Consider the following 16,590-nt stretch of genomic DNA (forward strand, 5'->3'; position numbering starts at 1 on the left):
TTGAATAAGCTACATTTTTCAGGAATCTGTCCATTTTACCTAAGTTTTAAAATTCATTGGTATAAATTTACTTTATTTTCTTAAAGTCTATAGGGTCTGATGTCTACATTTTTTAATACTACCATTGGTAATTTTTGTCTTATCTTGTTTATTTGGTAAATCTTACCTAGGATCCATCAATTTTATTACCCTTTTAAACGAGCACATTTTGGTATTACTACCTCTGTATTTTTTTCCTATTTTGTAACTAATATTCTTAACTTTTTATTTTATTCCATCTATTTTCTTTAGGTTTAAAGTACTGTCTATCCTTTTGTCAACCTTTTGAGATGGATGCTGATTTTCTGCCTCTCTTCTTTTCCAGTATATGTATTTAAAACTATAAATTTAAACACAGCTTTAGATACATCCCCCAAATGTTGTTGTTTTTTTCCCCCAAGTTTAAATCAATTTGTATTTAAGCACTGATTTTATTTTTATTTTATGTTTAAAGCTTTTATTTAGGGCAGCCTGGGTGGCTCAGCGGTTTAGCGCCGCCTTCAGTCCAGGGCCTGATCCTGGAGACCCGGGATTGAGTCCGACGTTGGGCTCCCTGCATGGAGCCTGCTTCTCCCTCTGCCTGTGTCTCTGGCACTCTAGATTTTATTTATTTATTCATGAGAGACACAGAGAGAGGTAGAGAGAGGCAGACTCAGGACATAAAGCCAAATACTTGATTAAAATTTTTGAAGAACTCTTTGTGGATGGCATCTCTTTTACTTAATTCGGACCATCCTGTTACTTTAAAGTCAAGTATAACTAAATTCCTCTCAGAAGACAGCAGAAGCTGTCAACCAGTGAGTATCTGCTGACATGGCCACAAGGTTCAGGCTCTAGCCCCAAGCCCAGTCCTGCCTGGTGTGCTGCCTGTCCTTAAACTTTAATATGCACTACTTTTCATTTTCATTCAGCTCAAAATATTTTCAAATTTTCAATGTGATTTCTTATTTGACTCATTGGTTATCAAGTATGTATATGCACGTGTGTGTGTGTGTGTGTGTGTGTATACATACTTTTTTTTTTTTTTAAAGTAACCTCCAGGGATGCCTGGGTGGCTCAGCTGTTGAGCATTTGCCTTCAGCTCAGGTGTGATCCCGGGATCTGGGATTGAGTCCCACATCAGCCTCCTTGGAGGGAGCCTGCTTCTCCTTCTGCCTGTGTCTCTGCCTCTCTCTCTGTCTCTCATGAATAAATAAAATAAAATCTATAAATAAATAAAGTAAGTAAGTAAGTACATAAGTAGGTAAGTAAGCTCCAGCCCCAATGTAGGGTTTGAACTCATGACCCTGAGATTAAGAATCACCAACTGTTCCACCAACTGAGCCAGCCAGCCAGCAGAGCAGGTATCAAGTGTTTGTTTGTATGTATGTATATATGTGTATATAATATATATACTTTAAAGATTCACTTATTTTATTTTATTTTTTTAAATATTTTATTTTATTTTTTATTTATTTATGATAGTCATACAGAGAGAGAGAGAGAGAGAGAGAGAGAGAGGCAGAGACACAGGCAGAGGGAGAAGCAGGCTCCATGCACCAGGAGCCCGACGTGGGATTCGATCCCGGGTCTCCAGGATCACGCCCTGGGCCAAAGGCAGGCGCCAAACCGCTGCGCCACCCAGGGATCCCAGATTCACTTATTTTAGAGAGAGGGAAGGAGAGTGTGTGAGTGGGGGGAGGGGCAGAGGGAAGAGAATCTCAAGCAGACTCCCCGACTAAAGCTCAACTGGAGCTCGATCTCATGACCCATGAAATTATGACTTGAGCCAAAATCACAAATGGGACGCTTAACCAACTTAGCCACCCAGGCACCCCACATATATTTTTAAATCTCCTAAAATATAGGAGTGTTCTAGATTACCTTTTTATTATTGATTTGTATATTAACTATATATGGTCAAAGAACATATAGTAATTATGATTTTAAATATTAAATATTTTGACATCTGAAACTTGCTTTTAGCTCAGTACATGGTCAATTTTTGTAAATGTTATGTGTGTTTAAAAAGGTGTATTCTGGGCAGCCCCGGTGGCCCAGGATCGAGTCACACGTTGGGCTCCCTGCGTGGAGCCTGCTTCTCTCTCTGCCTGTGTGTCTGCCCCTCTCTCTGTGTGTCTCTCATGAATAAATAAATAAAAAGTCTTTAAAAAATAAAATAAAATAAAATATAAAATAAAATAAAATAAAATAAAATAAAATAATAAAAAGGTGTATTTCAGCACCTCTTGGATGCAGTGTTCTTTATATGTCCATTAGGTCAAGTTCATTAATTACATTGTAATCTTCTACAATGTTTCTAATTTTGTCTGCTTGTTCCATCAATTACTGAGAGATATTTGTTCATTTCTTCCACCATTGCTGTGAATATTTTTTTCATTATACTGCTATTTTTTGTTTTATATATTATGAAGCCATATTATTAAGTCATTGCATACACACTTAAAATTATTACATCTTTTTTAAATTTTTTAAATTTTTTATTTTTATTATTAACTAATTTATTTATTGAGAGAGAGAGAGAAAGAGAGGCAGAGACAGGCAGAGGGAGAAGCAGGCTCCATGCAGGGAGCCCGACATGGGACTCGATCCTGGTCCTCCAGGATCACGCCCCGGGCTGCAGGCAGCGCTAAACCGCTGCGCCACCGGGGCTGCCGTAACATCTTTTTTTTTTTTTAATTTAATTTAATTTTTAAAAGATTTTAGTGTGGGTCTCTTGGTAATTCTCTAAGTAAATATTTTAAGGAAGGGATATCTGAAAAATGCTATTTTCTCTTCACTCTTAAAGGTATTTCTGCTAGGTCTCCAGGTTACCAATTATCATCTTTCAGTGCTTTGAATATGTTATTCCATTTTTCTTGCTCCTACTGTCAGTTAAATTGATCTCTTTTGAAAGTAATCTCTTTTTTTCCCTGGCTGCTTTAAGATTTTTTTCTTTGTGGGATGCCTGGGTGGCTCACAGTTGAGTTGCCTTTGGCTCAGGGTGTGAATCTGGGTCTGGGGATCGAGTCCTACATCGGGCTCCCTGCAAAGAGCCTGCTTCTCCCCCTATCTATGTTTCTGCCTCTCTTGGTGTCTCTCAAGAATAAATAAATAAAATCTTAAAAAAAAAAAAAAAAAAAAGGTTTTTTTCTTTGTCATCCGAAGCATTTTTACTATGTTGTGCTTAGGTGTTACTTCTTTTTCGTATTTATTCTACTTTGGTTTACAGAGCTTCTTCAATCTGTGGCTTAATGTCTTGTCAATTTTAGAAAATTATTAACCATTATCTCTTCAAATAGTGATTCTATCCCATTCTGTCTCTTCTGGGACTCCAAACACAAAGATGATAAGCCTATTACTGTATCTTCTGCTTCTTGGGCTTTTTTTCATATTTTATTTTTTCTATTGATTTCATTCTGAATTTCTTTTCCAAACTAATGTCTAGTTCATTTATTCTTTATTTAGCTTTACTGAATCTGTTAATTCATCTTTCACAATTTTAAAATTTATTTTACTTTTCATTCCTAGCATTTTCTTTCAGTGCTTATCAGCTCTGCTTTTATAATTCACAATTTCCTGCCAAAATTTTAAACCTAGTTTTTTATGTTCTTTTTTTTTAATTTTTATTTATTTATGATAGTCACACAGAGAGAGAGAGGCAGAGACACAGGCAGAGGGAGAAGCAGGCTCCATGCACTGGGAGCCCGACGTGGGATCTGATCCCGGGTCTCCAGGATCGCGCCCTGGGCCAAAGGCAGGCGCCAAACCGCTGCGCCACCCAGGGATCCCAGTTTTTTACGTTCTTGAACATAGTATACATTGTTTAGGTTTGGTTTTTAGCATAGTTATTTTATTTTATGATGAAAGAGCTTATTTATTTATTTGACAGAGAATGCACAGGCAGAGGGAGCAGCAGGCAGAGGGAGAGGGAGAAGCAGATTCCCCGCTGAGCTGGGAGCCTGACATGGGGCTCGATGTCAGAACCCTGGCTGGGATCATGACCTGACCCAAAAGCAGATGCTTAACCCACTGAGCCACCCAGGTGCCTCAGCATAGTTATTTTAAAGTTCAGTCTGATAAAGCCAATGTCTGGAGAACCTAGCATCTGTTTTTTTTTTGTTGTTTTTTTTTTTCTGTTTCTGTTGGTTCTCATTTATGTTATATTTCCTCATAAGCCTTGTTATTTTTGGTTGTGAGTCACATATTATATTTGAAAGACTATTTGTAGTAATTTAAAGTTCTACATGATGTTATCTTAGTATAGAGAGGTTTACTTTTGCCAGGCATCTGGGCTACTTTATTTAAATTTCATGGATTAGGGCAGCCTGGGTGGCTCAGCGGTTTAGCAGTGCCTTCAGCCCAGGGCGTGATCCTGGAGACCAGGGATTGAGTCCCACATCAGGCTTCCTGAGTGGAGCCTGCTTCTCCCTCTGCTTGTGTCTCTGCCTCTCTCTCTCTGTCTCGAATGAACGAATGAATGAGTGAGTGAATGAATGAATGAATGAATAAATTTCATGGATTAAAATGATTTGAGGGTAAACTGTAGTCCCTTTCAGGGCTGTTCTGCTTCCAGTTCACCTTGACTCTTAAATAGATGCAACGTTCTGGAGTCCCAAGCCAAAGAGCAGAAACTTATCAGCATTCACATCATCCTTAGTGAGCCATGAAGCCCTAACTTTTTTTTAACCTAGACTCCATACCTAGCCTAACACTGGGCTTGAACTCACAACCCCAAGACCAAGAGCCGATCTGAGATCAAGAGTTGGATGCCGGGGATCCCTGGGTGGCGCAGCGGTTTGGCGCCTGCCTTTGGCCCAGGGCGCGATCCTGGAGACCCGGGATCGAATCCCACATCGGGCTCCCGGTGCATGGAGCCTGCTTCTCCCTCTGCCTGTGTCTCTGCCTCTCTCTCTCTCACTGTGTGCCTATCATAAATAAAAATTAAAAAAAAAAAAAAAAAAAAAAGAGTTGGATGCCCAACCAACTAAGACACCCAGATAATACAAGCCCTAATTTCTTAGCTTCTATCAAGAGGGCTGCTTAACCTCTTAGCCCCTTCTTTTGAAATTCATGAATATCTCCAGGAGAGAAATAGTTCCAAATTTTGGTTTTACCTCTCTGATTTATGCCTTCTTTCAAGTCTCTTGGTAATTATTTTACTTCATTAGCTTTCTGAATGCCTTTAAAGCAAATTTTAAAATACTGGGTCTAGCTTTTACAGTTATCTTAAGTCAGGATTGATTTAAACGATCTATTATAGCATTATTAAAGTAGAAATCTTTAGTTTATATCACTAAAATTGTATGTGGTTTTAGTGTAGCTTCAGAAAGGAATGGAATTAGAAGTATGTTCAATTCACCATCATAACCTAAAAGGTTATTCTTCATTTCCTTTCATAAAAAATTAAAAAGCACATATCAGCTTATGGCTACACACCCTGTAAAAAATGGGAGAGGATTCTATTCATTTACTTTTGCACTTAACAGAATATCTAATAAATTTTCCATATTAGCACCAAAAGCTCTACTCCATTCTCTTTTTAATAGTTGCCCTTCATATCACTCAATCTAACTCAAGAAATGTTTACTTACCATGCTCATTACACTACACTAGGCTTTAGGGCTCTCTTGGTGAGCAAAAACCAACTGTGTCCTAGCCCTTAGGGGGTTTATAGTTGAGTGGGAGTAAAATATATTAATCTTATATTAATATAAATAAATGCAAAATTACCATTCTAGTAAATGGTAAGGAGAGGGACATGGTGATATGACACAGCATGACAGGGGTATTAGATCTAGTCAGGGAGGTCAGAAAGGTCTTCCATGAGAATGTTATAATAAGCTGAACAAGAGCTAACTAGAAAAGAAGGAGGAAAAGGAGTCTTGCATAAGGAAAATAATGTTATGTATTGAATCTATCATATGGGTATGTCATACTTGAATTACCCACTTCTCCACTGAGGGACATTTAGATTATTTTGAATCTGTTGCTATTATGACAATATTTTAATATATATATTCCATATACAATTTTTGGCATAATTTTGTAAGCATATCTTTATGGTAATTAAGAATCCTTTCTTAGTGCATACAATTAGCATTCACAATAATTTCTATATGCACAAAGATTTTTTTTTTTTAATTTTTATTTATTTATGATAGTCACAGAGAGAGAGAGAGAGAGAGGCAGAGACACAGGCAGAGGGAGAAGCAGGCTCCATGCACCGGGAGCCCGATGTGGGATTCGATCCCGGGTCTCCAGGATCGCGCCCTGGGCCAAAGGCAGGCGCCAAACCGCTGCGCCACCCAGGGATCCCTGCACAAAGATTTTAATACAAATTCTATTACATCTATTTCTTACATATTTTATCTATCCCTAACTTAAATGCTTTTTTTGTTTTAATCTCCTCTTGTCTATACTATTTCCTCAAGAACTGGTTCCTTATAGTGATCTCCTATCTCATATATAAAGATACTCACAAGCTATGCTCCATCTGCTCTTCACCCTCATGTGGAATCTAAAACATAAGGATGTTTAGAACTCCTCTCTATCTGCCCAAAGTAAGCTAGGCTTTTTCCACTACATAGATGGTTTATCCTAACAGGTGAGTAAGTCACTTCAGCACAGAGCTTGGAAAATGAGACAGCCAGAGGTTTGAACTTAGGAGCCACCACCTTTCCAGAATCTTCTACATTCTCAGATAAATTAGGACCTATCTTTTTTTTTTTTTTTTTTTTTTTTTTTTTTTTTTTTTTTTTTTTTTTTTTTTTAATTTTTATTTATTTATGATAGTCACACAGAGAGAAAGAGAGAGAGGCAGAGACACAGGCAGAGGGAGAAGCAGGCTCCACGCACCAGGAGCCCGATGTGGGATTCGATCCCGGGTCTCCAGGATCGCGCCCTGGGCCAAAGGCAGGCGCCAAACCGCTGCGCCACCCAGGGATCCCTAGGACCTATCTTTAAAATCAAACCTCCCACAACATACTAGACAAAAAAATACATGGCTACATATCTAACAAAATGTTACTATATAAAGATCCCTCACACAGCTAAGAAGAAGAAAGCAAAAAACAAACATGCACATAACCCAGTAAGAAAATGGGCAAAAGGAATGAATTGACGATTCACAAAAGAAAAATACATGTGGTCAATTAAAAAAACTGTTCATCAGTCATCATAAATATACAAATTAAAATTTTAAAAACACCAGACATAAAAATGGTAATAAACAGTATTGGAGAGTACACATGAACTATGCATCATACACAAAAAAATGTAATCTGGTATAGCCTTCCAAGAAGTTATCTGTATCTGATTTAAAATTATAAATACTAATTAACACAGATATTCAATTTCTAGAAGTTTATCCTGTGAAAACAAGAAAATGTTATTCTCAATTTCTTAATGTTTCCCCCTTTCTTTCGTATCATGTATCAACATCTGACTTGCACTTATTTATTGTTTGTCTTCCCACCACTAGAATATAAGCTTATTGCATGCAAGGACCTAAATAGTACTAATAGTAGGCATGTAATAAATATTGGTTATTGACAGAATGTGTAAAGATTTATCTGTAAGAATTTTCAAAACTGTACGGTTTTTAAAAAGTTAGAAAAAATCCAATATCCAACAGCAGGAGATTGATTAAAACAAATCATCAATAAAGACAACTAAGTAACTATTAAAAATTAGTCTATAAAAAAACTATAAATGTTTGTGATACTAATATATGACCTTTTTGTTAAAAAGGAAAAAGAGGGGGAAAATATATGCAAAGATAAAAGGTCACCCAATATTACATTAGGATATGAACAGTCGCTATCTATAAGATGGTAGAATTATAGGTAACTTTTTTGTTATTTATGGTTTCCTGCATTTTTCAAATTTTATTTTTCTGTAACACACACAATTCTGTTTTTAACAAGACACAGAAAATTACTCAAAACAAACTAAAACCAAAGCTAAAATTTCTGTTTCTAGTTCAAATGAGAAAAAGGCAAGTTTACCTTCAATTTCATCATCAGAGATCAATTCATCGTCAGAACAGATGTTGAGAATGTTGACCAGCATCTCTGTGACTGTATGAGAAGACAAAATAACCCAGAATTTGTACAATTAGTAAGATAGTCTTTCTACAATGATGTGGATGTCTAAGTAAAATACATGTTAAATAAACAAAAATTATTTATCATAATGCTATTAAGAATAATTATAAAAAGTCACATTAAATCTAGACTTTCAGATTTATAAAGAATTTGGGGAAATTACTTGCTTCAGTAAAGGTCAGGTCTTTGAAGATTTGATTGCATAATTACTTGGTTCCATGGAATTGCTGTCCAGAACCTTTTCCTCACTGATGTGTACACAAAAAGATTTCCTCCCATTTTACAAAGACAGATTTATTTTATATTTGCATAGCTTACTTGTATAGGTGCACAAATAAAATTTACAGGACAATATTTCCTATTTATATTTCTTTATCACTGAATAAATACTGAAGGAAAGGTGCGGTGATTTATGCTATTTTAACATCCTGGTCATAGCTGGATAGCTACTTTATATTGATATTTATAATAAGATGAGCATAATTGAACTATAATTTAAAAACCAATTAAGTGCCACTCAAAAATCTTTGTCAAGAAGAAAATTAGAAAATATTTCTGATAACTTTATTATTCTTATTTTTATTATTTTTTTACTTCTATAAGTTTAAGAAAAACATTTCTGAATCAGGGGGCTCAGGCAAATATAAAAGTGTGTTCCATTACTAATTAAGACGATAATCCGGTTCTCTTACCTTTTTCCCCAACAAAAGGCAAAGACCAAGTGAAAACATCCATAAAGTTTGGAAGCCAGTAGGGGTGTGGAGAACAGTTAAACTGCCTGATATTCATGACATTGTTTTCATATTTTAACACAGCAGCTAAAAAGGAAAAGGCAGGAAAGTCTGGTACAGAAGAACACGACATGGCAACTGGTATGCTTTGTATAGCTGTGTACCTACTAAACAGAATTCATGAGCTTACTTTCCATTTGTAAATTCAGAACTCAGTATTTAAGAACAGATGGAAAATCTTAAAGCATTTTACACAGTTCATTCTTTTGAGAATTATCCCAATGAACAAAGTTACCTGAAGATCTCATATAATAAAAGTACAAAAGAAACTGAATTTTGAAACTTCAAAGGGTCACTGCACAGTAACTGTCTATAGAAATCTCAGGTTCCACATTAGAAAAATGTTGTCATAATTTCCCTTTATAGGACAAATGGTTACAATTACAGCTTTCTTTTGAAGACAAACATTTTTCATTAAGTGAACACAGCTCGTTTTGCTAGTCATTACCCAGAGCCAAAGACTTTATAAACTGTCTGGGAGCTTATAACATAGCAATTATCAATTCATAGAGGGGAATGCAGATGGTAAACCTGAACCGATTTACAAGGCTCAAAAGTAGATTAAATCATCTCTGCATATTATATAAAGGACTAAGAAATATCCACCTCTCCTATACAGAATCACTATATTGCTAGCACTGTATAAATGTTTAAATTAACCAGTTCATGTATTTGTATACATACTTTGGTACCAAACTAATTTTCTTTATATTTTAAGTTTTAAAATCCAATTTCTTAGACTTTACCATGAGCACAAGCACTGCAATGTTGTTGGCATTATTCTCTTTACTCTTACTGTGCTCAGCAGGGAGTCTATTTGAAGTAGTATTTATGTGATCATAAATAGAATCAGGTATTATGAAGTACTCCAGAAATGACAGGTATAGGTCATTTCCTAGTTTCTGTTTCTTTGCTTATTAAAGGATAGCCTCGTATGCTCAAAATTTAAGTTGCTGAGTGTCTAAAATGTACACCATGGATTATAAAGAAAACACATTAAAGTAGGATCTCCTGCTTTTTTTTTTTTTTAATTTTTTTTTTTTAATTTTTATTTATTTATGATAGTCACAGAGAGACAGAGAGAGAGGCAGAGACATAGGCAGAGGGAGAAGCAGGCTCCATGCACCGGGAGCCTGATGTGGGATTTGATCCCGGGTCTCCAGGATCGCGCCCTGGGCCAAAGGCAGGCGCCAAACCGCTGCGCCACCCAGGGATCCCCTGGATCTCCTGCTCTTAAAAACCTAACACTGGATATGATATACATGTCCCATTATTTTCATATACATGTATTTTATTTAGGTTAGATGAATTTATAATTATTCAGCATTTCCCTCAATCTATACAGGAAAAAGAAGTGAGAAGTGGGTCTTTCTAGTGGGTGATTAGAAATGAGAGTATAAAAAATTGCTTTTGGGTATGTTCCCAGTAGACACAAAAAAATGAAAATAGAAATCTTTAAAAATCATGACTTAAGGATCTTTCACATAATCACTGGAACTAAGGAATACTTGTTGGTACCAATATGCAAGAAAGAAGAGCAACAGGAGAAGAAAGAGAGAAAGGAAAGGGGGAGAGGGCTGTCATTTTCAAGAAAGAGGTACTTGGATGGGGAGTAAATGAGTACCAGCAGATATTGTTTCAGATGCCACTGTGTTTTTCTTAAAAAAAGAAAAAAAAAGTTTGAGAAACAACCAAGGAAAATAAGAATGTTTAAAATAAAGTTACCAATTGTATCAGTCAACAGAAAACTCTGGTAGAATGACTATGAATTTAAAAGTTCACTAAAGGAATAATCAAGATCAAAACCAGGTTAGAAGGGGGCAGAAAATGAGCTAGGGTATTTAGTGAGTAAGTGAAGTGACTGCTATGTTGGGTGCCATGCTTCAGGTGAGCACACTGATAAATCCACTGTGCAGTCAACAGACACTCTTCCTAGAGAGGTTTAACAAGGGACAAGGGAACGTCTTCTCACAAATATAAGAACTAGGGCCAGGAAGTGTCCTTGAAGAAGTGACCAATACAAGCAGTACATACCATTCATAATGGAAGAAATAAGAACAAAACTAAGTCTAACATATTGGGAATAGTAGGAAGAGGAAATAAGAAAGAATGGAGTTAGGGAGAAGCAGAGTGTTGCAGGATAGGTAAGACTCAGAAAAGAATGACGAGATGTAAAAAATTATACAGCTAAGAGAGAACTTTTTTTTAAATTTTTTTATTTATTTATGATAGTCATACAGAGAGAGAGAGAGAGAGAGAGAGGCAGAGACAGAGGCAGAGGCAGAGGGAGAAGCAGGCTCCATGCACAGGGAGCCCGACGTGGGATTTGATCCTGGGTCTCCAGGATCGCACCCTGGGCCAAAGGCAGGCGCCAAACCACTGCGCCACCCAGGGATCCCCGCTAAGAGAGAACTTAAAGAAGTTTTTTTTTTTTTTAAATGGATAGTAAGCCACTGAAGGACCCTGAGATGACTGATTCAAATCAGACTGAAGTGAGATGTGTCATTCCTCAGTTTCCCTTTAAAAAGGCTACATAGTTAGTATACTGTGGATTTCTTTTAAACTTGACTCCCCAGCTGCATATACAAGGTATGACTATAAAGTAATGAGACTTAAAAACCACCAACTACAAACACACCAGACCTTATATATGAGATGAGTATGGTCCTCCAATGTAATCACACTAGGTACAATAACAGTAAAATGTTATAGTATCATAGCAATTTCAGAGTTTGACAGATGCTTTTAATGTTTATTTTTATTGTTCCAACTTATCTTCAATAACCCTATTTTAAAGATACACTGAGGCTCAGAGAAGTTAAATGTCTTCTTAAATGTGAAATTGTCATGTTAACTGTGAATTTAAAAGTGAAGCAGGACTAGACTAGAATTTCTGATTCCTAGCTTAGTACTCTTTTCAATATACCTTGCTCCCTTACTGTATATTTAATCCAAAGATGCTGCCATTACTCAAAACATTTTTGGAACTCCTCTTTTGGAATCGCCTCCAAACCTATTTTATAAGCAACACAAGAAAAACCAGTCTCATTACCCTATAATCATACCTTGTTTCTGACCCCAAATGGTAGCATCTAGCTTGATCACTCACCTTATTCACCAGTCTTGACTCCGAATGACTTTTGGCTGTTCCAAAAATCAAATCCACCCTCAAAGGACGAAGATTTCCCATCACTGAGGATAATCAAAAGAATGTGTCGCAGACTCTGAAGGCAATGCCAAAAGAGGAGTTCCAAAAACGTTTTGAACAATGGCAGCATTGTTGGAATAAGCATATACCTTTCCAAGGTAACTACTGTGAAGGGACAATACTCACTTGGATATATATGTTCCAGCATGTTTGTAAGGAAGTTCTATTATTTTATAGTCATACTTTGTAAACGACAAAATAGTTACACAGAGGCATGTTACAGAGGATATTACAGAGGAATTTTGCCCTGATACTTACAAATTATGAATCATAAAAAATTTTTTAAAAAAAATTTCAGGGTACTTCGCTGGCTCCATCAGTAGAGTATGCAACTCTTGATCTCAGGGTCATGAGTTCAAGCCCTACATTGGGCATATGTAAAAGTAAAAAATTTCAATAGGATAAAGTATAAGAATGAGAATTTCTGGATTGCAAGCATGTTTATATTTAATCCTCTTTGTTTATTTTTTATTTTTTCCCTCTTTGTTTATATGGGAAACTGAGGCTTAGAAAAATTATGTGACTTATTTAAAGTCACACTATTGGTTTATGGTGGGGCTTGGACTAAAATGATTTTTCTGACTTGTTATACAGTATTCATTCTACCTCTATCATTCACAAAAAGCAAAAACAGCTTAATAATTTACAAACATTAAAATACCAGTGACATTTTATTGAGATACTGTTACAAATAAATTAAATTCACCAAAAGCAATAATTTATGATGACTATTCTAACATGAACCTGAAATAACTTCTTCTTATATACGTATTTTTAAAGATTTATTTTACAGAGAGAGGGAGAAAGAGTGGGGAGGAGGCACACAGACAGAATCTTCAAATAGACTCCCTGCTGAGCACAGAGCTCAATCCCACAACCCACGAGATCATGATCTGATCAGAAACCAAGAGCCACGGACTCAATGGACTAACTCAACCAACTGAGCCACCAGGCACCCCATTCTTCTTATATTTTGATTCAGGAGTATACATCAGACCTATTATGATCATTATTTATATTTACAAAAAGCCCAATAATCCTTAGGAAATGAAAACCAAGCAGTAGCCTAAATTCTAAGTTCCTTGGCCCTTGTTTCAATTAAGACCTCTTTTCTTATTTAAAATTTATATATATATATAAAATATATATACATACATATAATTAAACTAGAGCTCACATTTACTCACAAATTCAAATTCAAATATCACTGGACTCCTTTACCTTTATTATTATAGACATCTAGGTAATTGGGGGCAGAGAAAATTGTAATGAGTGATGGAAAGCCTGTCGTTTGGCTCTTCCTGTACATTCGATACCTGGAAGAGAGATAATAATCTGTCTTGATATTAAAGGCAAAAACTCGACCATGATAATTGGTATAGTTTTATTTTTTTATTATTATTATTTTTTGGTACAGTTTTAATATAACTTACCCAGCATCCTGGGCTTCATGGGCTCTGATTATTGATAACAAATTATTGTTCTGCAAAAATTCACAAACTGCAGGGTAACTGAAAAAGAAAATTAGAAAACATAAACCGAGAACTAAAACAATTGTCTTTTATTTTATTATTTTTAAAGATTTTATTTATTTATTTGAGAGAGAGAAAGAGAGCGAGCACAGAGGGAGAGAGAGAAGCAGACTCTCCACTGAGCATGGAGCCCGATGGGGGGCTCAATCCCAGGACCCGGAGATCATAACTTGAGCCGAAGGTAGACATAACTGATTGAGCCACCCAGGTACCCCTTATTTTTTATTATTTTTTTAAAGAATTTATTTATTTTTGAGAGAGCAAGAGAGCCCAAGCAAGGGTGCAGGGGAGGGGCAGAGGTAGAGGGAGGAGGGGCAGAGGGAGAATGGAAGCAGGCTCCCTGCTGAGCAGGACCTGACTCAGGGCTCAATCCCAGGACCCTGAGATCCTGACCTGAGCCGAAAGTAGATGCTTAACCAACTAAGTCATTTAAGTGCCCAAAACAATTGTTTTCTAACAGGAGGAAGGGGAAAAGTCAAGATGCTATAAGTTGAATTTGTTTCAAAATTATAGGTTTGATATATCAATAAACTTTTATTAATGGCTTAGCAATCATCACTGTTTTCCCACTTCACTAATATACCTCATTCCAGATCAAATATGCAGATAACAAACAACCTTAAGACAGAAAAAGAGCTTCCTTACCTTTTAATTTTTTTTGTCTTAACCCATAACATAACACCACCAAAACTTTTCTTGTCTTAATAATAATAATAAAAAAAAACCAGGGTAGTGTGTGTGAAAGTGGGGGGGGGAGGGAGAGAAAGAGAGAGAGTGAGAGAGAATCTCAAGTAGATTCTGTGTTGAGCATGGAGCTCAGTGGGTTGGAACTCATAACCCTGAGATCAAGACCTAGCCAAACTCAGGTGCCCCAGGTGCACTCTTGATTTTTGTTTAGGTTTCTTAAGATTCTTTCTCTCTATTAAAAAAAAAAAGAAAAAAGAAAAATCTGATAGGAAAAATTGAAGGATACTAAATTATCCTAGAATTAGTGTTAATTATTTACTTCATGTTTAAATCTTTATTTCTTATTATGCTCATTAGAAAAATCAATTACATTCACATGGTATAAAATGGAAACATACAAATGGTTATATAGTGAAATGCTTCCTTTTTTTTTAAGTTTATTTTTTAAAAATAATCTCTATACCCAACATGAGGCTCAAACTCACACCCCCAAGATCAAGAGGCAGCTGCATGCTCTTCTGATCTAGCCAGGTGCCCCTAAATGCCTCCTTCTTCTTACATCTATCTTCCAGCTACCTTAGAAGCAACCAATGTTCTCGGCTTCTTTGACTATCCTTTAAAAGATATTCTATAGGCATACCTTGGAGATGTTGTGGGTTCTGTTTCAGACCACCATAACAAAGCAAATATTGAAATAAAGCAGGTCAAATTAATTTTTTGGTTTCCCAAAATTTATTCCCATTATTTATGTCTAAAAAAATAATGTACATACCTTGCAATAAAATAAGGTATGCTTTTATTTTGTATACATATATAAAGAGTTTCTTTTCTTTTTTTTTTTTTTTTAATTAAAAAAAAAAAAATAGCCTCGGAATCCCTGGGTGGCTCAGTGGTTCAGCACTGCCTTCAGCCCAGGGCGTAATCCTGGAGTCCTGGGATTGAGTCCCACATCGGGCTCCCTGCATGGAGCCTGCTTCTCCCTCTGCCTCTCTCTCTCTCTCTCTCTGTGTGTCTCTCATGAATAAATAAATAAAATCTTTTAAAAAAATAGCCTCATTGCATAATCTGGCACATTCCATTGTCTGAATGTACCACAAGGTATTTAACTACTCTTCTATTAACAATTAGGTTGTTTTAAATCTTTTATCATAGGGGTACCCTGTCCTGTGTGGCTCTATTGGTTAAACATCACAATCTTGATTTTAGGGTCTCAGGGTCATGAATTCAAGCCCCACGTTGGGCTCCTTGCTGGGCATGGAGCCTACTTAAAAAAAAATTGAGTTTTTTTTTTTGTTTTTTTTTTTTGTAAAAATTGAGTTTTTATCATAAATAATACAGCAGTGAATAACCTCGTACCATTGACTCTTAAACAATGTGGGGATGCTGATTCTCCATGTAGTCAAAAAGCTGTGTTTAAAATTTTTCTTCTGTTAGACTTTTTTTAAGTAGGCTCCATGCCCAACATGGGGCCTAAATTCATGGCCCTGAGATCAAAAGTCACATGCTCTACTAACTGGGCCAGCCAGGCACTCCTCACGTATGTAACTTTTGACTCCCCCAAAACTTTACTGGCCTATTGACTAGAAGCCTTACCCTTAACAGTCAATTGATACATATTTTGTATCAACATTCTATGTTCTATCTATTATATGCTGTATTCTTACACTAAAGCAAGCTAGAAAAAAGAAAAACGTTATTAAGAAAATCATAAGGGGGACACCTGGGTGGCTCAGCCATTGAGTGGCTGCCTTTGGCCCAGGATGTGATTCTGGGGTCCTGGGATCGAGTCCCACATCGGGCTCCCTGCATGGAGCCTGTTTTTCCCTCTGCCTATGTCTCTGCCTCTCTGTGTGTCTCTCATGAATAAATAAATGAAATCTTAAAAAAGAAAATCATAAGAAAAAATAAATTTATAGTACTGTATTGTATTTGTATTTAAAAATCCATGTGTAAGTAGACCTGTTCAGTTCAAACACATATTGTTCAAAGGTCAACTGTACATATATTTTACACACTTCCACATAGTTGATTATTATTATTTGCATTAGCTATGTTCTATAAAGCTAACTTGTAAATACTGAGTTAGTTAAAACTGAACCACCACTCCTAGAGAAAATACATAGTTAGGGTCCTCTGATCCTCTGGTCACATTTTCATTAAGCAATCAATATATAACCTTGTTTTATGTGTGTCTCTGTGTAAGGATACCTTACTTAATAATATATACTGTTGGTTAATTAACATGG

The 16,590-nt window shown here is 36.2% G+C and overlaps 1 protein-coding gene across 8 annotated transcripts in view; it reads right to left on the minus strand.

Moving 5' to 3' along the window:
- Positions 1 to 16,590, minus strand: part of PPP3CC (protein phosphatase 3 catalytic subunit gamma) — a 110,818-nt gene that overhangs the window by 20,720 nt on the left and 73,508 nt on the right. For all 8 annotated transcript variants that reach the window (XM_072796322.1, XM_072796319.1, XM_072796318.1 and 5 more), the window contains exons 7-10: positions 13,559 to 13,636; positions 13,347 to 13,441; positions 8,819 to 8,944; positions 8,028 to 8,099 (exon numbers count right to left, since the gene is read on the minus strand). In XM_072796322.1, the coding sequence (XP_072652423.1) occupies positions 8,028 to 8,099; positions 8,819 to 8,944; positions 13,347 to 13,441; positions 13,559 to 13,636 (371 nt within the window). The remainder of the gene's footprint in view (positions 1 to 8,027; positions 8,100 to 8,818; positions 8,945 to 13,346; positions 13,442 to 13,558; positions 13,637 to 16,590) is intronic.

Source organism: Canis lupus, chromosome 24, assembly GCF_048164855.1.
Source record: "Canis lupus baileyi chromosome 24, mCanLup2.hap1, whole genome shotgun sequence".
Taxonomy (NCBI): Eukaryota; Metazoa; Chordata; class Mammalia; order Carnivora; family Canidae; genus Canis; species Canis lupus.